This window comes from Globicephala melas, chromosome 13 (assembly GCF_963455315.2).
Source record: "Globicephala melas chromosome 13, mGloMel1.2, whole genome shotgun sequence".
NCBI lineage: Eukaryota > Metazoa > Chordata > Mammalia > Artiodactyla > Delphinidae > Globicephala > Globicephala melas.
Window position 1 is genome coordinate 41,459,948 of NC_083326.1, and position 22,793 is coordinate 41,482,740.

General features: G+C 34.5%; 1 protein-coding gene across 1 annotated transcript in view; it reads left to right on the forward strand.

Moving 5' to 3' along the window:
* The window catches only part of CCDC178 (coiled-coil domain containing 178), a 367,438-nt gene that overhangs the window by 41,009 nt on the left and 303,636 nt on the right, over positions 1-22,793 (forward strand). The window contains exons 7-8 of the mRNA XM_030876614.2: positions 3,694-3,914; positions 11,609-11,751. Of these exons, the coding sequence (XP_030732474.2) occupies positions 3,694-3,914; positions 11,609-11,751 (364 nt within the window). The remainder of the gene's footprint in view (positions 1-3,693; positions 3,915-11,608; positions 11,752-22,793) is intronic.

Sequence of the window (22,793 nt, forward strand, 5' to 3'; positions counted from 1 at the left end):
TTGGTAATTTGTACTTTCTCTCTGTATTTTTCTTGGTCTACCGAAAGTTACATCAATTTTGTTGATCTTTTAAAAAAGTCAATTTTTTCTTTTCTTGATTTCTCTATTGTTTTTCAGCTTTGATATAATTGATTTCTTCTCTGATTCCCTTTCTCATGCTTGCTTCGGGAATAATTTAACCTACTATTTCTCTTTTCATGAAGTAGAAGCGTTGATTATTTTTTTGATACCTTCTTTTCTAGAATAGGTATTTAAGAACTGAATTTACTTTTAAGAACTGTGTTAGGGCTTCCCTGGTGGTGCAGTGGTTGAGAGTCCGCCTACCGATGCAGGGGACACGGGTTCGTGCCCTGGTCCGGGAAGATTCCACATGCCGCGGAGCGGCTGGGCCTGTGAGCCATGGCCGCTGAGCCTGTGCGTCTGGAGCCTGTGCTCCGCAATGGGAGAGGCCACAACAGTGAGAGGCCCGCGTACCGCAAAAACAACAACAACAAAACAAAAACAAAAAAAAAGAACTGTGTTAGTTGCATTTCATAAATGTTCATATGCTGTGAGTTTATTTTTAATTAGGTAAAAAATATTTTTAAAATTCTTTTGTGATTTCTTTTTGGACCTATTATTTATTTAGAAGTTGCTATTTAATTTGCAAATATTTGGGGATTTTTCGAATTTTTTTTGTCGATTTCTAATTTAATTTTTTGTGTTTAGAAACATTTCAATCACATTAAAATTATTTAGAATAAAAATTGCCTAGCATTTTATCTATCTTGGAGAATATTCTGTGTGTGGTTGAAATTAATATGTATTCTGCTTTTGTTAGGTGCAGTGTCTGTAAATGTGTTAGGTGAAATCCCTGAAACCCTAATATCCTTTGCTTCCCATTTTGATATATCTGTTTGGTATAGGAGACTGGGGAGAAAGCCTAAGGCTCACCCAAATGATAAGTCCAATAAGAAGTCATTACATGAAGCTGAGGATCCAAAGGTTTCCATCCCCAGCATAAATAAGTGTGAATCATGAATAAACCTATTGCTCAGATTGAATAGTAAAGAAAGTTGCTTGTTTCACTTAGCAGAGGAAAGCAAACAGTATTCCAAGAATTCTTAATGTACTGATTCAAATGGATTTGTGACTGAAATTCCTGCTGTCTGTGTATCTGAAAATACACAGTGGAGAATGTCATTTAAATGTTCTGTGGGTTGGTAGTAAAGCTAGGCATCTTCAGGAGCAAAGACAGATTTTTTTCTGGAAGATTGAAAATTCAATCCAAATATCAGGGAACTCTCTCAGATAGGGTTTCAAGATAAAAAATAACTCAATATCAAATATCATAAAACACAAAGATGCAGATTCAATGAGTGTGAGCTGGTAAAAACAGCAGAATCTTACTCAAAAAGTTTTCAGATATTGAACATGAGATTATAAAATGAGTATGTTTACTATGTTTCAAGAAATAAAAAGAGAAGTTTGAAAGTAAAAACAAGGACTAAGAGACTAATTTTAAAAGAAAGCAAAAGTGGAAATAAAAAAGACTTCCTAGATATTAAAATATATTATTCAAAATTAATAACAGTGGTTGGTTAAATGGTTTGTTAGACTAAGGAAGAGAAAAGTAATATCTGTGAACTTGGAAGAATTTGAATGGAATGCATCACAGGTACACAAGGAGAAGGAAAATATAAATAAAATATTTAAAAGCATTGAGTATAAGATGAGAAAGTATGATGAATATCTAATAGAAGATCAGCATGGAGATAATGATGGTAATACTTAACAAGATGGTGACTGACTTTTTAAAACAAAAATGCTACTGTTGGGCTTCCCTGGTGGCGCAGTGGTTGAGAGTCCGCCTGCCGATGCAGGGGACACGGGTTCGTGCCCCGGTCCGGGAAGATCCCACATGCCGCGGAGTGGCTGGGCCCGTGAGCCATGGCCGCTGAGCCTGCGTGTCCGGAGCCTGTGCTCCGCAACGGGAGAAGCCACAACAGTGAGAGGCCCGCGTACCACACAAAAAAAACAACAAATGTTACTGTCTAATTAGGATAAACAAAGTAAAAGGGAATGGTGTCAAATATTGCACAAATTCAAGAAATTAGAAAACATTTAGAACTGTATCATTAAATCTTACTAAAATTATCTTCACATGAGTGAAAAAAGCTAAATTATTATTTAAAGGAAAATAAATAGCTTTTATAATATCAGAAAAGAAGATGGATTCATAGTTATTGAAATATATGACTTCAGAATTTAGAAAAATAAAAGTAAAATAAATACAAAGGAAAAAAACAGAAAACCAATTACAAAATTGTTAAATAATGAAATATATATAATTCCAAAGATATGCAGAACTACATGTTGATAAATAAAAAAAGAATAATAAAAAAAAAAGGAAAACCAGTGGCAAAATTAATCAAGAACACAGAGAAAATATATGAATAAATCCAATTAGAAATTAAAATGGTATCTAAAAATGTAGCAGTGATTAATAATAAGGAAGATATTCAGAACAAATCTCTTAGAATATTATTGAAATTTTGAGGAACTAGATAAATTCACAGGAAAAATGGATTGATGAATAAATAGATAACCAAAATATACATATACGCCTTTGACTTAATAACTAAAAATCCTTCCCTGCAAAATGTGTACATATATACATACATACTAGGGCAATAGAACTTTACATGCAATTTCAAACTTCCACAAGATCACAGAGAACAGAAATAAAAGAAACTACAACTGATATAAGAAGCTAGCATAAATAATAAAGCAAATTAGACGAGGACAGTACAAATATGGAAAATTATAAGCCCAAATCACGAGTATATATGCAAAGTATCTTCAGTGAATACAGCAGCAAAACCCACCAATAAGTTTATTTTTAAAAAGATGAAAAGAGCCTCAAGCTAGCCAATGTAATTTTATTCCAAGAGTTCAAGGTTAGGCTAACCTTAGAAATTTAACAGCATAAGGAGGAAATATTTTATATAGTTTCTCTAAAATTGTCCTAGTCTGTTAATTGACATTTAATTTAATTTATAATTTATATTTATTTTATTTGAGGGAAATTTCCATATTTATTACTTCAAATATTTTTATACAAAACAGAAAATTTTTATCCATTTATTCAAATTCTCTTTTCTATTGTTTGATAGCATTTTGTCATTTTCTTCCTATAGGCCTTGCACAACTCAGGTTTATCACTAGATCTGTCCGTTTTAATTTGTTTTAATTTTACTGTTGTGAGATTATTCTGTTTTCAACATAATCTTTATTTTTGTGGATAAACTTTATTTTGTATATTAATTTTATATGAATTATTTTTATAATTTTCGGTGATTTTTATATAGTTTAATCCCTTTGATGGTGAGTGAAGAAAGCAATATATTTTTAGTGCAATACTAAAATAACTTATTTTAGGGACTTACCTGGCGGTCTAGTGACTAAGACTCCATGCTTCCACTGCAGGGGGCACAGGTTCCATTCCTGGTCAGGGAACTAGGATCCTGCATGCCACACGGCATGGCCAAAAAATAAAAATAAAAAAGTAACTTATTTTAGATTTAGTAAGAGTCACAGATAAGTAATTTCTGAAACTAAAATATTTCATATTTATTATCAAATAAAGATGTCCTTCTGGAGCTTTTGTTTTAAAATTTGATTTTCTTTTTTATTTTATCATCATATGTCTAGAACACGAGGCCTATTTGAAAGATATTGTAGAACTACGATGGCACCTTGAAGATAAAACTCATCGACTAAAACGTTTGGAGGAGGAAAAGGAGAAATTAGAAGAAGCTAATGCAAAGCTTCAAGCAGACATAGACAACGTGATTAAACATCGCCCTCTACTGCTTGCAAAGCGAGACCAGGAGCTTGTAGCTCTGAAGGAACATTATCAGAAAAAAATTGAGGTAAAGGAATAAATGAATGGATTTGCATTTTACAGATTGTTTCTTAGTTATAAAAATTTCAACTATAAGAAGTTAACATATCTTTCAAGGGTTCATTCTCGTTGAAAATTGACCTGCTATTTATTTTCTAAAGGAATTATCAAGTGACACACAGTACAGTTGATTGATATTCATTTAAACTTTTCCCATACTTTTAAACTTAGGAATATTAATAATATTTAGTAGTCTACTAATACGATTTTGGAGATTTAACACATTATGGTATTATTTGAATCCGTAAATCAAACTTAGAAAGAATGTCATCAATTTCATTGTTGATGAAAATATGTAACTGACATGAGCAGCCATGATCATGTTCCTCTCTATGTACATGTGAATTTTTCTTGGCTGTATATCTAGTGGAGTATCTACTGAGTCATGGGTTATATACATTTTCAACTTCATTAGATAAAATCACATTGCTCTCCAAAGTGTCTCTGACAGCTTATATTCCTAAAGTAGTAGCAGTGCTGGAGACGTCCCATTTCTCCACTGTGGACAAGAATTCTAGTAGTATCATTTTTTCTTAATAGTAGCCCCCTTATTTAGTTGGATGGCAATGTGTCAGGCTAAAAGTCATCCCCCAAATTGCCTTTACTCATGGTATTTCTAATGAGATGTAGGTAGGAGTTATATAGGGGTTTTTTTAGGAAAGCTTCTTGAAATGGACTGACTCACTCAGAAGTAGCACCCTTAGCCATCTCCTAAACTTACAGCAACCCAGATATGACAGCTGCAGCTCTGATTTGATTTTATAGCACAAAGCAACCTTGGGAATGGAACCCAGATCCAGAATGGCTGAATAGAAAGGCAGAAGATACCTTGTATCTATTTCTGGGAGAGAAAAATAAACTATAATCTTGTTTCTTTGACTTATTTCTGCTATAGCCAAACCCAGTCCTAACTGATCCACCTCACATTTTTGTCAACATTTTTATTGTCATACTTTAAAGTTTGTCAATAGGTGTGTGAATTGGTATCCCTTTATTATTTTAGTGTGTTTTTCCCCGATAGTGGACATAGGCATTTCTGAGTCAGGGGTAGCAGGGTTGTTGAGCAGCTGGAAGACCATGCTTGGTAATGGGAGGAAAATATGAAAACACATTCTAGCAGATCAAGAAAATAGCAACCTTTGCATAGAGCTTATCAGAGTCACTGCGATGATTAATTTTTTGAGTCAACTTGGCTGGGCCAGGATGCCCAGGTATTTGATCAGACGTTATTATAGATGTTTCTGTGAAGCAGTTTTTTGGATGAGATTAACATTTAAATCAGTGGACTTTTAATAAAGCAGATAGGCAAGAAAAATAAATAAAAGGCATCCAGATTGTAAAGGAAGAAGTAAAATGATCTCTATTTGCAGAGGACATGATCTTACATATAGAAAATCATGAAGAATTCACAAAACAAACTATTAGAGCTAATAAACAAGTTTAGTAAAGTTGGAGGATGCAAGCTCAACACACAAAACTCAGTTGTATTTTCATATACTAGTTTTGAACAATCCAAAAATGAAATTAAGAAAACAGTTCTACTTAATACCATTAAACATGATAAAGTAGGAATAAATTTAATAAAGTGCAAGACTTTTTCACTAAAAACTATAATATTTTGCTGAAATAAATTAGACCTAAATAAATAGAAAGATAATCCGTGTTCACGGATTTGACTTAATATTGTTAATATGTCAATGGTACCCAAAGCTATCTTCAGATTAAATGCAATATCTGACAAAGTCTCAAGATCTTTTTGCAGAAATTGAAAAGCCTGTTCTAATATTGATACGGAATTGCACGGGATCCCAAAAAGCCAAAACAGTCTTGGAAATGAAGGACACCTTAGAGAATTCACACTTTCTGATTTTAAAACTTAGTACAAAGCTGTAGGAAGCAAAAAAAAAGTGGCATTTGCATAAATACAGAAAAGTAGAGAGTAGAATTGAGATTGCAGAAATAAACCCATTTATCTATGGTTAATTGCTTTTGACAAGGGTGCCAAGACCATTTGTGGGGAAAGAGTAGTCTCTTCAACAAATGGTGCTGGGACATTGGATATCCACATGTATTCAAAAGAGTAAAGTTAAGACCCCTACTTCCCAGCACATACACACGTTAATTAAAAATGGATCATAATTCTACATGTAAGAGCTAAAACTATAAAACTCTTAAAAGAAAACTTAGGGGTAAATCTTCATCACCTTGAATTTGGAAATGGTTTTTTTAGATATGACACTAAAAGCATAAGCAACATAAGAAAAAATAGAGAAATTGGACTTCATCAAAATTAAAACCTTTTGTCCATTACAGTACACTACCATAAAAGTAAAAAGACAACTTACAGAATGAGAGAAAATGTTGCAAATTATATATTACAAAAGGTGTAGTATGCAGGATATATAAAGAACTTTTATAATTCAACAACCAGAAAAGACAAACAACCCATTTAAAAATGGGCAAAAGACTTGAGCAGACATATCTCCAAAAGACATAGAAATGGGCAGCAAACACATGAAAAGATGGATGCTTAACATCATTAGTCATTAGGAAAATGCAAACCAAACCCACAATGAGATACCACTCATACCCATTAGGATAAAGTTAAAAACAAAGTGTAAGATAACCAGTTTGGGTGAGGATGTGGAGAAACTTGAACCATTGTACTCTGCTGGTGGGAATGTAAAATGGTAGAGCCACTGTGGAAAACAGTTTGGTGTTTCCTCAGAAAGTAAAACAGAATTACCATATGCTTTAGCAAATCCACTCCAAGGTATATACCCCCAAATAATTGAAAACTGATGTTAAAAAACAAACAAAAAGGGCTGCCCTGGTGGCGCAGTGGTTGAGAGTCCGCCTGCCGATGCAGGGGATGTGGGTTCGTGCCCTGGTCCGGGAGGATCCCACGTGCCGCGGAGCGGCTGGGCCTGTGAGCCATGGCCGCTGAGCCTGCACGTCCGGAGCCTGTGCTCCGCGGCGGGCAAGGCCACAGCAGTGAGGGGCCCGCGTACCACAAAAATAAATAACTAAATAAATAAAAAGCAAAACACAAAACCCTTGTACGTAAATGTTCATAGCAGCGCTGTTCAGAACAGACAAAGGTGAAACTGTCCAGTGCCCTTCAACTGATGAATGACTAAACAAAATGTAATACATCCACACGATGGAATATTATTCAGCCATAAAAAGAAATGAAGTACTGATGTATGTCACAACATGGGTAAACCTTGAAGCATTATGCTAAAAGAAGCCAGGTACAAAAGATCACATATTATATGATTTCATTTAGCTGAAATATCCAGAATAGGTAAATCCATAAAGATGGAAAGCAAATTCATGATCGCTGGAGGGTTGGAGACGTGTAAGATAGTGTTTTGTTTGTAATATAACTTTGTTTTGTTTTGTTTTATTCTGCTGTCTTGACTGAGGTCCTGGCTAAAGGCCTGCTGAAGCAACCCAACAGCTTAAATAATGCAAGACCTCTAGCCAATGTGCTTGAGCCTTAATACATTGCTACTTGCAAACTAAGCTCAAAGGCTCAACGTGACCTTCAAATTCTACAAGCAGCTCAGTCTCATAACACTGTGGAGCCACAAAAATATTATTAACATCAACCTAGGAGAGTATCCATGTGGGAAGGTTGTACCAGTCCCACACTGAGCCCGTCCAAGAGCTTTCCTTGGAGATGAATTTGCCTCATATGACATCACCAATGCCCCCAACACTGAGACCACCACCCCAGCAATACCTACGGGACAAACTGGACACAGGACATTATTTATTGCTTTTCTTCCTTTGATAGTAGAAATTCTATTATGTTTCCTGAGCCTTTGTTTGCTTATCCCATCATCTTGGTATAACCCTGGCTCCCTGCCAAAGTCTCTACCCCTACGTTCCTGTGCCTAAAGGAAAATCTTGTAGAGGTTACTAATATCTGTGCTATTCTAGAAATTAATGGGCACGTAGGGACAGTTTTATGTCCTCCCCTTCCAAATCTGTATACATTTTGCTGTATTATATTGCCTCTAGTAAGGCTAGGACCTTTGCTGGCTGAGATCTCCACTACAATGCTGACTAGAGGGAGTAATATTTGGCATCATTGTCACATTCCCAGTTTCAAAGGGGAAGAATTAATAAATTTTTTTCTATTAAGTAAGATGTTACATGGTGCTAGACTTGATTTGCTAATTATTTGTTTAGGGTTTTAAATCTAAATTCATGAATAAGAAGGTCATATAATTATTTAATAATGTCCTTGTCAGGTTTGGGTTTTAAGGGTTTGCTAGATTTTTAAAGGTAACTTGGGAGTATTTCTTCTTTTCCTATTATCTAGAAGAGTGCGAAAGACTAACATTATTAATTAGCATTTACTATTGAAGCCATCTAGCTAAAGTTTTCCAGTTTTGTTTCTTGTTTGTTTTGGAAAGGTTTTTAATTACAAATTCAATTTCCTCAATAAGATTGTTCAGTTATTCTGTTTCTTCCTGTGTCCATTTTGGTTAGTTGTAGTTTTCTAAGAATATGTCCATTTCATCACAATTTCAAATTTTGTTGGAAGACTTTCTTAGTATCCTTTTATCTTTTCTATAGTCTATAGAATATGTAGTGCTTTCCTTTTTCATTCCTGATATTTACTTGTGCCTTCTCTTAAATGTTATATATTTATATGTTTATAACATGATATATCTTCTTCTGTATACACGATAACCATCCATCACCATACAGTTGACCCCCTTTACCCACTTCTCCCTCCCCTTCCCTTCTGGTAACCACTACTCTGTTTTCTGTATCTACATGTTTCTTTGGTTTGGTTTGGTTTGTTCACTTATTTTGGAGTTTTTTATTTGTTTTTTATGTTCCACATATGAGTTAAATCACACGATATTTGTCTTTCTTCATCTGACTTATTTCACTTAGCATAATACCCTCAAGGACCGTCCATGTTGTCACAAATGGCAAGATTTCTTTCTTTTTTTTATGGTTGAGTAGTATCCGTTTTATAGATATATATACGTGTGTGTGTGTGTGTGTGTGTGTATATATACCACATCTCTTTATCTCTTCATCCATTCATCCCTTGATGGGCACTTAGGTTGTTCCATATCTTGGCTATTGTAAATAGTGATGCAGTGAACATTGGGGTGCATATATATTTTCAAATTAGTGTATTCATATTCTTTGGATTAATACCCAGAAGCAGAATAGCTGGATCATATGTTAGTTCTATTCTTAATTTTTCTGAGGAATCTGCATACTGTTTTCCATAGTGGCTGCATTCCCACTAACAGTTCACAAGGGTTCCCGTTTCTCCACATCTTCTCAACACTTGTTATTTCTTCCTTTTTTGATAATAACCATTCTAATTGGCATGTGGTAAAATCTCATTGTGGTTTTTATTTTCATTTCCATAATAATTAGTGATGTTGAATACCTTTTCAAGTATGTGCCTGTTGGCCATCTGTATGTCTTCTTTGGAAAAAAGTCTATTGCTGTACACCTGAAACTAACACAACATTGTAAATTAATTATACCCCAATAAAAATTTTAAAAAAAGAAACAGGATGGCAGGACGCCCCCCCCCCCAAAAAAAGGTCTGTTCAGCCCCTTTGCCCATTTTTAAAAATTGAAGTATAGTTGATTTACAGTGTTGTGTTAATTTCTGGTGTATGGCAAAGTGATTAAGTTATATATACATATACATTCTTTTTTATATTCTTTTCCATTATGGCTTATCACAGGATATTGAATATAGTTCCCTGTGCTATACAGTAGGACCTTGTTGTTTATCCCCTTTGCCCATTTTAAAATTGAGTTGTTTGGTTTTTTGTTGTTGTTGAGTTGTATGAGTTCTTTATATATTTTGGTTATTAACCCCTTATTGGTTATATGATTTGCAAATATCTTCTATTCGGTAGGTTGTCTTTTTGTTTTGTTGATGGTTTCCTTTGCTGCACAGACTATGTAATTATGTACACATAAAATCTAGACAAGTCCACAGATGAATTACAGTTGCATACAAAGGTAAAATTTTAAAATCCATACATTACTATATACCAGCAACAAATCTGAAAATAAAATTTATTTTAAAATAGCATCTGTTAGAGCATAAAATAAAACATATCTAGGAATAAATGTAACAAATGATATGCAAAGCCCCTATTCAGAAAACTATGACTATTACTGAGAGAAATTTAAAAGTGCTACATAGATAAATATGTTAATGTATTAGAAGGCTAAATTTTGTAGCATTCGCTCCAAATTGATCTGTAAATTAAATACAGTCACAAAATCTCAACAGGTCTCTTTGTGGACCTTGACAAGCTAATTCTAAAATGTATGTGGTATATGTATACAATGGAATATAATTCAGCCTTTAAAAAGAAGGAAGCCTTCCATATGTGACAACATGGAGGAACCTGGAGAACATTATTGTGCTAAGTAAATAAGCAGGTCACAGATAAATACTGCATGATTCCACTTACATGAGGTATCTATAATAGTCACGCTCATAGAAGCACAGAGTAGAATGGTGGTTGGTAGGGGCTTGGGGAGGGGAAATGGAGAGTTGTTTTTCAATGGATATAAAGATTTAGTTATGTGAGATGAATAAGTTCTAGAGATCTGCTGTACAGCATAGTGCCTACAGTTTACTGTGTTGTACACTTAAAATTTTGTTAAAAGATAGATAATCATGTTAAATGTTCTTATCACAATAAAATTAATACAATGAAATAAAAATTAATGAAAATTACTGCTGTTTTCGGGAGGCTACTGCCTCATATAGATCCACCACTCGGCCCCTGGGTAAAGGACTGCTCCCTCCTTAGTACCTTGTTCTACTCCTCTCCCTCCAACTTTCCAACAGGACATCCTGAACTGGAGTTCCTTCCAACCATGACCACTACAACCACCCTTTCCCTTTAGTCTGATAGAGAAGAGAGGCCGGGAGAGAGAAGGGAGTATGTTTATGATATCTAATAATTAATGAAAACAATAAAAATGGAATATTTTGGGCCCTTGCATTAAGATAGTAATGGTTATTCATGAGTGAGAAGATTATAGGTAATTTATAAAATTTTCTTTTTTCATCTGTGTTTTCTGATTTTTCTACAATATTTGAACAATAAAAAGTCATAGTTTTTGTAGGTAAAAAAATAATGATTTTATTTTGGTCATGTTAACTGGGATATTAAAGTCATTTTCTTCAGTAACTTTTCTACATCTCTAGTATTGATGCCTCTCAGGGTAAAAGAAACCTGAAACTACTGTGCTAAACAATAGACTAAATATGGAAAGAAAATTGACATAAAGAACGTTTATAATCTAAATCAAAACTACTTTAGGGGCTTCCCTGGTGGCGCAGTGGTTGGGAGTCCGCCTGCCGACGCAGGGGACACGGGTTCGTGCCCCGATTCGGGAGGGTACCACATGCCGTGGAGCAGCTGGGCCCGTGGGACATGGCCACTGAGCCTGCGCATCTGGAGCCTGTTCTCCACCACGGGAGAGGCCACAGCGGTGCGAAGCCCGCGTACCGCAAAAGAACAGAACAAAACAAAACAAAAAAAAACAACTACTTTAACTCCCTTCTCTGATCTTTCTCTTGTCTGATTATTTTAATTAGCCGTTAAGTGCATATATTAGCACACATATTTTTATTTCTAGGTAATGGAACTATACAAACAGGTTCATGGAGAACATGAAGAAGCTGTAGAAAATCTTGAAAAAGTCAAATTCAAAGCTAAACAAAGTAAAATAGACATGGAAAATGATATTCGTGATGATGAAATAACCATAGAAGCCTACAAGTAAGTATTTTTCACAAATGTTACTTATAGCATTTAGAAGTAAAATATTAATTAAAATGTAATATATATTCCTGTATAAGAAATTCAGATAAAGAGAAAGGGAAGAATCTAAATTGCCACATCTATCTTGTTACCAAGTTTATGTATAAATTAAAATGTCTTTTACATATGTAAACTAATTGTGTATAAATTCCTAAAGCAGTATTTTTCTGTGTCATTTTAAAGCTCTTGATACATGTTGCCAAATTGCCTGTGGCTATGCTATAACAGTATATATCCCTGCTAACTATGTGAAAAAGTAACTCTTTGAAAAAAGATTCCAGCATGGGATACTATAAAAAACAAATTATATAGCCTTGTATTAATTATAAGCATAGCATCTAATTAATTAAACTCATTTTTTTGATTTCTAGTAAAATGTAATATTTTAAATATATATAGATTAATTATATTTTGCATATTATTGACTTTTTATTACATTTCTGATGTATTTATATTTTATGATATTCTTCTACTTCCTCTTGTTGGTTTTAAATTCTTCATGTTTCTGTATGATATAAAATTTTTATTTATTCAAACTGATCAGTGGTTTAGTACAGAAAAAGTCATACTCACTATGGAGCTAGAGTCAAGTAAATATAAGCAAAATGAAGAGCAAAAGTTTGTACCTCATCCTATGATCTGGATAACATGCACTTATTAAGATATTTATATTTCCTCACATCTGATGTCTATTTCAACATGTGCTTAAACATTATTTTTTTAATTGAGATATAGTATAAGTACAATATTATATGTTACAGTTATACAACATAGTGGTTCACAATTTTAAAGGTTATACTGCATTTGTAGTTACAAAATATTGGTTACATTCCCTGTGTTGTACAGTATATCCTTGTAGCTTATTTATTTTATACATAATAGTTTTTACTTTTAATCCCCTAAACGCTTTCGTGCCCTCCGCACTTCCCTCTCCCCACTGGTAACCACTAGTTTGTTCTCTATATCTGTAGGTCTGTTTCATTTTTGCTGTATTCATCAGTTTGTTTTAGTTTTTAGATTCCACATATAAGTTATATCATACAGTATTTTTCTTTCTCTGTCTGGCTTATTTCACTTAACATAATACCCTCAAAGTCCATCCACATTGTTGCAAATGATAAGATTTTATTCTTTTCTTTTTTATTTTTGAGTTTCATTTATTTTTTTATACAGCAGGTTCTTATTAGTCATTCATTTTATACACATCAGTGTATACATGTTAATCCCAATCTCCCAATTCATCACACCCCCACCCCCCACCACTTTCTCCCCTTGGTGTCCATACGTTCTCTACATCTGTGTCTCTATTTCTGCCCTGCAGACCAGTTCATCTGTACCATTTTTCTAGGTTGCACATATAGGCATTAATATACGATATTCGTTTTTCTCTTTCTGACTTACTTCACTCTGTATGACAGTCTCTAGATCCATCCACGTCTCTACAGATGACCCAATTTCATTCCTTTTTATGGCTGAGAAATATTCCATTGTATATATGTACCACATCTTCTTCATCCATTCATCTGTCAGTGGGCATTTAGGTTGCTTCCGCGACCTGGCTATGTAAATAGAGCTGCAATGAACATTTGGGTGCATGTGTCTTTTTGAATTATGGTGTTCTCTGGGTATATGCCCGGTAGTGGGATTGCTGGGTCATATGGTAATTCTGTTTCTAGTTTTTTAAGGAACTTCCATAGTGTTCTCCATAGTGGCTGTATCAATTTACATTCCCACCAACAGTGCAAGAGGGTGCCCTTTTCTCCACATCCTCTCCAGCACTTGTTGTTCATAGATTTTCTGATGATACCCATTCTAACTGGTGTGAGGTGATGCCTCATTGTAGTTTTGATTTGCATTTCTCTAATAATTAGTGATGTTGAGCATTCTTTCATGTGTTTGTTGGCAGTCTGTATATCTTCTTTGGAGAAATGTCTATTTAGGTCTGCCCATTTTTGGATTGGGTTGTTTGTTTTTATAATACCCAGCGGCATGAGCTGTTTATATATATTGGAGATTAATCCTTTGTCCGCTGATTCATTTACAAATATTTTCTCCCATTCTGAGTGTTGTCTTTTCATCTTGTTTATGGTTTCCTTTGCTGTGCAAAAGCTTTTAAGTTTCATTATATCCCATTTGTTTATTTTTGTTTTTATTTCCATTACTCTAGGAAGAGGATCAAGAAAGATCTTGCTGTGATTTATGTCAAAGAGTGTTCTTCCTATGTTTTCCTCTAAGAGTTTTATAGTGTCCAGTCTTACATTTAGGTCTCTAATACATTTTGTGTTTATTTTTGTGTATGGTGTTAGGGAGTGTTCTAATTTCATTCTTTTACATATCACTGTCCAGTTTTCCCAGCACTACTTATTGAAGAGACTGTCTTTTCTCCATTATATATCCTTGCCTCCTTTATCATAGATTAGTTGACCTTAGGTGCGTGGGTTTATTTCTGGGCTTTCTATCTTGTTCCATTGATCTATATTTCTGTTTTTGTGCCAGTACCATGTTGTCTTGATTACTGTAGCTTTGTAGTATAGTCTGAAGTCAGGGAGTCTGATTCCTCCGGCTCCATTTTTTTTACCTCAAGACTTCTTTGGCTATTTGGGGTCTTTTGTGTCTCCATACAAATTTTAGGATTTTTTGTTCTAGTTCCGTAAAAATGCCATTGGTAACTTGATAGGGATTGTATTGAATCTGTAGATTGCTCTGGGTAGTATAGTCATTTTCACAATGTTGATTCTTCCAAGCCAAGAACATGGTATATCTCTCCATCTTTTGGTATCGTCTTTAATTTCTTTCATCAGTGTCTTGTAGTTTTCTGCATACAGGTCTTTTGTCTCCCTAGGTAGGCTTATTCCTAGGTATTTTATTCTTTTTGTTGTAATGGTAAATGGGAGTGTTTCCTTAATTTCTCTTTCAGATTTTTCATCATTAGTGTATAGGAATGCAAGAGCTTTCTGTACATTAATTTTGTATCCTGCAACTTTACCAAATTTGATTAGCTCTAGTAGTTTTCTGGTGGCATCTTTAGTATTCTCTCTATATAGTGTCGTGTCATCTGCAAACAGTGATGGTTTTACTTCATCTTTTCTGGTGTGCATTCCTTTTATTTCCTTTTCTTCTCTGATTGCCGTGGCTAGGACTTCCAGAACTATGTTGAATAATACTGGTGAGAGTGGACTTCCTTGTCTTGTTCCTGATGTTAGAGGAAATGCTTTCAGTTTTTCACCATTGAGAATGATGTTTGCTGTGGGTTTGTCATATATGGTCTTTATTATGTTGATGTAGTTTCCCTCTGTGCCCACTTTGTGCATAGTTTTTATCATAAATCGGTGTTGAATTTTGTCAAAAGCATTTTCTGCATCTATTGAGATGATCATATGGTTTTTCTTCTTCAATTTGTTAATATGGTGTATCACATTGATCAATTTCCATTTTTTGAAGAATCCTTGCATCCCTGAGATAAATCCCACTTGATCATGGTGTATGATCCTTTTAATGTGTTGTTGGATTCTGTTTGCTAGTATTTTGTTGAGGATTTTTGCATCTATATTCATCAGTGATATTGGTCTGTAATTTTTTTTTTTGGTAGTATGTTTGTCTAGTTTTGGTATCAGGGTGATGGTGGCCTCATAGAACGAGTTTGGGACGTTCCTTCCTCTGCAATTCTTTGGAAGAGTTTGAGAAGGATTGGTGTTAGCTCTTTAAATGTTTGATAGAATTCATCTGTGAAGCCATCTGGTCCTGGACTTTTGTTTGTTGGAAGATTTTTAGTCACAGTTTCATTACTTGTGCTTGGTGTGTTCATATTTTCTATTTCTTCCTGGTTCGGTCTTGGAAGGTTAGACCTTTCTAAGAATTTGTCCATTTCTTCCAGGTTGTCCATTTTATTGGCATAGAGTTGCTTGTAGTAGTCTCTTAGGATGCGTTGTGTTTCTGTGGTGTCTGTTTTAACTTCTCCTTTTCCATTTCTAATTTTATTGATTTGAGTCCTCTCCCTCTTTTTCTTGATGAGTCTGGCTAATGGTTTATCAATTTTGTTTATCTTCTCAAAGAACCAGCTTTTAGTTTTATTGATCTTTGCTATTGTTTTCTTTGTTTTGATCTCATTTATTTCTGCTCTGATCTTTATGATTTCTTTCCTTCTGCTAATTTTGTGTTTTGTTTGTTCTTCTTTCTCTAGTTCCTTTAGTTGTAAGGTTAGATTTTTTTATTTCAAATTTTTCTTGTTTCTTGAGGTAGGCTTGTATAGCTATAAACTTCCCTCTTAGAATTGCTTTTGCCACATCCCATAGTTTTTGGATCGTCGTGTTTTCATTGTCCTTTGTCTCTAGGTATTCTTTGATTTCCTCTTTGATTTCTTCAGTGATCTCTTGGTTTTTTAGTAATGTATTGTTTAGCCTCCATGTGTTTGTGTTTTTTACGTTTTTTTCTCTGTAATTGATTTCTAATCTCATAGCGTTGCAGTCAGAAAAGATGCTTGATATGATTTCAATTTTCTTAAATTTACTGAGGCTTGATTTGTGACCCAAGATATGATCTATCCTGGAGAATGTTCCATGCGCGCTTGAGAAGAAAGTGTAATCTGCTGTTTTTGGATGGAATGTCCTATAAATATCAATTAAATCTATCTGATCTATTATGTCACTTAACACTTGTGTTTCCTTATTAATTTTCTGTTTGGATGATCTGTCCATTGATGTAAGTGAGGTGTTAAAATCCCCCACTATTATTGTGTTACTGTTGATTTCCTCTTTTATAGCTGTTACGGTTGCCTTATGTATTGAGGTGCTCCTATGTTGGGTGCATATATATTTATAATTGTTACATCTTCTTCTTGGATTGATCCCTTGATCATTATGTAGTGTCCTCCCTCATCCCTTGTAACATTGTTTAATTTAAAGTCTGTTTTATCGGATATGAGTATTGCTACTCCAGCTTTCTTTTGATTTCCATTTGCATGGAATATCTTTTTCTATCCCCTCACTTTGAGTCTGTATGTGTCCCTAGGTCTGAAGTGGGTCTCTTGTCGACAGCATATATGTGGGTCTTGTTTTTGTATCCATTCAGCAAGCCTGTGTCTTTTGGTTGGAGCATTTAATCCATTCACGTTTAAGGTAATTATCAATATGTATGTTCCTGTGACCATTTTCTTAATTGTTTTGGGTTTGTTTTTGTAGGTCCTTTTCTTCTCTTGTTTTTCCCACTTAGAGAAGTTCCTTTAGCATTTGTTGTAGAGCCAGTTTGGTGGTGCTGAATTCTCTTAGCTTTTGCTTACCTGTAAAGCTTTTGATTTCTCCATCAAATCTGAATGACACCCTTGCTGGGTAGAGTGCTCTTGGTTGTAGGTTCTTCCCTTTCATCACTTTAAGTATATCATGCCACTCCCTTCTGGCTTGTAGAGTTTCGGCTGAGAAATCAGCTGTTAACCTTATGGGAGTTTGCTTGTATGTTATTTGTCGTTTTTCCCTTGCTACTTTCAATAATTTTTCTTTGTCTTTAATTTTTGCCAATTTGGTTACTATGTGTCTCAGCCTGTTTCTCCTTGGGTTTATCCTGTATGGAACTCTCTGCGCTTCCTGGACTTTGGTCGCTATTTCCTTTCCCATGTTAGGGAATTTTTCGAGTATCCTCTCTTCAAATGTTTTCTCTGGTTCTTTCTCTCTTCTCCTTCTGGCATCCCTATAATGCAAATGTTCTTGCGTTTAATGTTGTCCCAGAGGTGTCTTAGGCTATTTTCATTCTTTTTTCTTTATTCTCCTCCGCAGCAGTGAATTCCACCATTCTGTTGTCCAGGTTACTTATCCGTTCTTCTGCCTCAGTTATTCTGCTATTGATTCCTTCTAGTGTATTTTTCATTTTAGTTATTGTTCATCTCTGTTTGTTCTTTAATTCTTCTAGATCTTTGTTAAACACTTCTAGGATCTTCTCGATCTTTGCCTCCATTCTTTTTCTGAGGTCCTGGATCACCATCACTATCATCATTCCGAATTCTTTTTCTGGAAGGCTGCCTATCTCCACTTCATTTAGTTGTTTTTCTGGGGTTTTATCTTGTTCCTTCATCTGGTATATAGCCCTCTGCCTTTTCATCTTGTCTATCTTTATGTAAATGTGGTTTTTGTTCCACAGGCAGAAAGATTGTCATTATTCTTGCTTCTGCTCAAAATTGTATTCTTTTTTATGGCTGAGTAATATTCCATTTTACATATATATATGTATATATGTATATATGTATGTGTATATATATATATATATGCAAGCCATATCTTCTTTATCCATTTATTCTACTGGTGGAACTTAGGTTGCTTCCATATCTTGGTAATTGTAAATAATCCGGCTATGTATATTGGGGTGCATGTATATTTTCCAATTAGAGTTCTTGTATTTTTCAGATATATACCCAGGAGTAGAATTGCTGGGTCATATGGTAATTCTATTTTTAGTTTTCTGCAAAACTGCCATACTGTTTTCCACAGCGGCTGCACCAGTTTACATTCCCTCCAACAGTGTAGGAGGGATCCCTTTTCTCCACATCCTTTCCAAAATTTGTATTTTTTGTGTTCTTTTTGATGATAGCCATTCTGACAGGTGTAACGTGATAGCTCATTGTGGTTTTAATTTACATTTATCTTATGATTAATGTTGTTGAGCATTTTTTAATGTGCCTGTTGGCCTTTTGTACGTCTTCTTTGGAAAAATGTCTCTTCAGGTCTTCTGCCCATTTTATGATTGTGTTACTTGTTTTTTGATGTTGAGTTGTATGAGCTGTTTATATATTTTGCATATTAACCCCTTATCAGTCATGTCATTAACAAATATTTTCTCCCATTCAGTATGTTGTGTTTTTGTTTTGTTGATGGTTTCGTTTGCTGTGCAAAATTTAAGTTCCTTTTTTTTTTTTGATTTTATTTCCCTTGCTTTAGGAGACAGATCCAAAAATATATTGCTATGATTTATGTCACAGAGTGTTCTACCTATGTTTTCTCCTAGGAGTTTTATGGTTTCTGGTCTTACATTTATGTCTTTAAACTGTTTTGAGTTTATTTTTGTATATGGTGTGAGAAAATGTTCTAATATTCTTTTACATGTAACTCTCTAGTTTTCCCAGCACCACTTGTTGAAGAGACTGTCTTTTCTCCATTATACATCTTGCCTCCTTTGTCATATATTAATTAAGTGTGTGGGTTTATGTCTGGGCTCTTTGTTCTATTTCATTGATCTATGTGCCAGTTCTTGTGCCAGTACCATACCGTTTTGATACTGTAGCTTTGCCGTATAGTCTGAAATGAAGGCGCGTGAATCCTCCAGGATTCCTCCTCTTCTTTCTCAAGGTTGTTTTAATTATTTGCAGTCTTTTGTATTTCCCTAAAAATTATAAAATTATTTGTTCTTGTTCTGTGAAAAAAGCCATTGGTCTTTTGATAGGGATTTCATTGAATCTGTAGATTGCTTTTGGTAGTATGGTCATTTTTACAATATTAATTTTTACAATCCAAGAACACAGTATATCTTTCCATTTATTTGTGTAGTCTTCAATTTCTTTCATCAGCATCTTATAGTTTTCTGAGTACCTGTCTTTTACCTCCTTAGGTAGGTTTATTCCTAGGTATTTTATTCTTTTTGATGAAATAGCAAATGGGACTGTTTCCTTAATTTTACTTTCTGATAGTTTGTTAGTGTAGAGAAATGCAACAGATTTCTGGATATTAATTTTGTATCCTGCAACTTTAGTGAATTCATTGATGAGCTCTAGTAGCTTTCTGGTGGTGTCTTTAGGATTTTCTATGACTACTATCATGTTACCTACAAACAGCGACAATATTACTTCTTCCTTTCCAATTTGGATTTTTTTTTTTTTTTTTTTTTGCAGTTCGCGGGCCTCTCACTGTTGTGGCCTCTCCTGTTGCGGAGCACAGGCTCTGGACGTGCAGGCTCAGCAGCCATGGCTCACAGGCCCACCCGCTCCACGGCATGTGGGATCTTCCCGGACCAGGGCATGAACCCATGTCCCCTGTATCAGCAGGCGGACTCTCAATCACTGCGCCACCAGGGAAGCCCTCCAATTTGGATTTTTATAAATTTCTTTTTCTTGTCTATGCTATGGTTAGGACTTCCAAGACTATGATGAATAAAAGTGACCAGAGTGGGCAACTTTGCTTTGTTCCTATCTTAGAGGAAGTGTTTTCAGCTTTTCACCAATCAGTATGATGTTATCTATGGGTTTGTCATATATGGCCTTTATTATGTTGAGGCATATTCCCTCTATTCCCACTTTAAGAGTTTTTATCAAAAATGTATGTTGAATTTTGTCAAAAGCTTTTTCAACATCTATTGAGATGATCCTATGCTTTTTATTCACATTAACTAATTTGTGGATATTGAAAAATCCTTGTATCCCTGGGATAAATTCCACTTGATCACACTGTATGATACTTTAAATGTTTCTTTGGGTTCCATTTGCTAATATTTTGTTGAGGATTTTTGGATCTGTGTCCATCAGTTATATTGACCTGTAATTTTCTTTTTTTGAGATATTTCAGTCTGGTTTTGGTAACAGGGTGTTTCTGGCCTTGTGGAATGAGTTCAGAAATGTTCCTTCCTCTGCAGTTTTTTGGAATAGTTTGAGGATAGGTGTTAACTCTTCTCTAAATATTTGATAGAATTCACCTGTGAAGCCACCTGGTCCTGGACTTTTGTTCACTGAGAGTTTTAAAATTACTGATTCAATTTCATTACTGGTAATTGGTCTGTTCATATTTTGTATTTCTTCCTGGTTCAGTCTTGTGTGATTGTACATTTCTAAGAATTTGTCCATTTATTCTAGATTGTCCATTTTATTGGAATATAGTTGTTCATAGTAGTCTCTTATGATCTTTTGTATTTCTGTGGTATCAGTTGTAACTTCTCGTTGTTCATTTCTTTTTTTTGGTGGGGGAAGGGGGCCCCCTCTCTTTTTCTTGATGACAGAAGAGAATTTTTTTCATTAATCTATTTGGCACAAACACATGTTTGTCCATATTAATTACAAATACAACATTATCCATCTTGTACCATTTTCTAAAATTTTTCCTTCTCAATTTTGAATTAGCTGGTGATTTTTATAATTAATATTTAGATGGACCCAAAGGCATATTATTATTACTTCCGTTACTCATTATTATTTGTTACACCATATAACTTACTCGTTAATTTTCTTCTCATTTACGTACATTTTCCAGAAGTTCTTTTATAAGCATCAGTGGAGTCATAAATGCTTTATTAAATAAAATTTTAAAGATATGTTTAATTTTCCTTCACTATTTTTTAAGAATTAACAGACATATAGAAACATGATTATGTGTGCTATCAAATGTATAGATTTATGATTTTTTATGTATATACACTCATGTCACCATGCCCCAGGTTAAGATATAAAAAGTTTCCAGCATACTAGAAGTTTTTTCTTGTTCTCCTTCTCAGTCCATACCATTCTCCTAAAAAGTCATCTCCATTCTGACTTCTATCACCATGGTTAGTTTGGTCTGTTCTTGAATTCCATATAAATGGAAACACACAGCATATATTCTTTGGTGTCTTGATTGCTCTACTTTATAGTAATTCTTAACAGGTAAAATGATTCTTCCCATTTTATTCTTCTAAATTTATTCTGATTTAGCAGATACAAGAATGATGAAATCTAAAGTACCAGTGGGGGCAAACCTAGTAACAAAGTTTTACACTGAAAAATTCTTAGAAGGCTGAGGAATTGGTGGCAGCAGTTGATGCTTCAGGAAATAGGGATGAGGAGATAACTAAAATAATACTTAGCTCCTGCATTCCATGACACTGGGCAATTGCTCACTTCTTAGTCAAAATCTAGTTTATTATCTGGACTGGGGAAATGGATACCACTGAGAGAAGAAAAATTAATCTTCATAAGGAGGAAATTTAACCAAACATGTACATTTTAAATGCTCAGGCTCCCAATCTCTCATTATTGATCTGGCTTCTAGAATTCTGATAGGAAGCCTGTACTCTCCAGATATGGAAGGGTAAAGGAGAAGCTTCTTGCCTATTTGTTTGTTGCTTTAATTTTCATTTATATTGTGAGATTATATCTTTCAGTTTCAGTTATATCTTTCAGTTCATTTGACCCTACTCCTAAAATCAGGCTTATGCATGATAGCATAGCCTGGGCAAATTCAGTAAACACATCATATATTTATTGGCCATTGGTATTTATTTTCTTGTGAATTCTTGTTTATCTTCTCTGCTCGTTTGTCTCTTGGGTAAGTTTTCCATTCCATATTGCATTGTAGGATTTTATTACACACAAATGATTTAATCTTTAATCTCTTATATGGGTTTCAGATAAATCTCCCACTCTATTATTTTGTTTATGGTGTCTTAAAAAATTGGGCTTATCTGTATTACTTGCTAATATTTTATGCAAGTTATACTTTTGTCATTTTCTCACTGTACTTTTTTCATATATTAAACTCTAAGACCATGCTTTAAAGTGACTTTTATATTTGGAACTTGTTTTCTACCTACCAGATAAGATAAGGGATTATGTAGCTTTACAGATTAGCACTGGTCTTTTCTGTGACATGTCACATAGGAAAAAGATCCCCTTGGCAACTACTTCTCTTAAATAGGCCCCTTGTTTTCCTAAGCTGTAGTTTACCGCTTTTTAGCTCTAACTGTGAGGGAGATAAGACAGTACACCAGAGCTTTAGTAATGTGTGATCTTTCCACTTTTACAGCTTCTTCTCTTCTCTTACTTTTTTCCTTTCTTTTTTTCTTTCCTTTCCATCCCTGTACTACCCAACCTCTGAATCAAAGGTGCTTAGGTCTCTCACCTGGAATCAAATCAAAAGGTGGTTTATTTTAAATAATTTACAAATCACTTTTCTCTCAGTTCCTTTCCATCAGAAACAAATTGAAGTTTTTTTCACTACTTACTGTTTATATCTAAGTAGTACTTTTCAGGAGTTTCTTTGGGATGGGAAAAATTTTAGGAA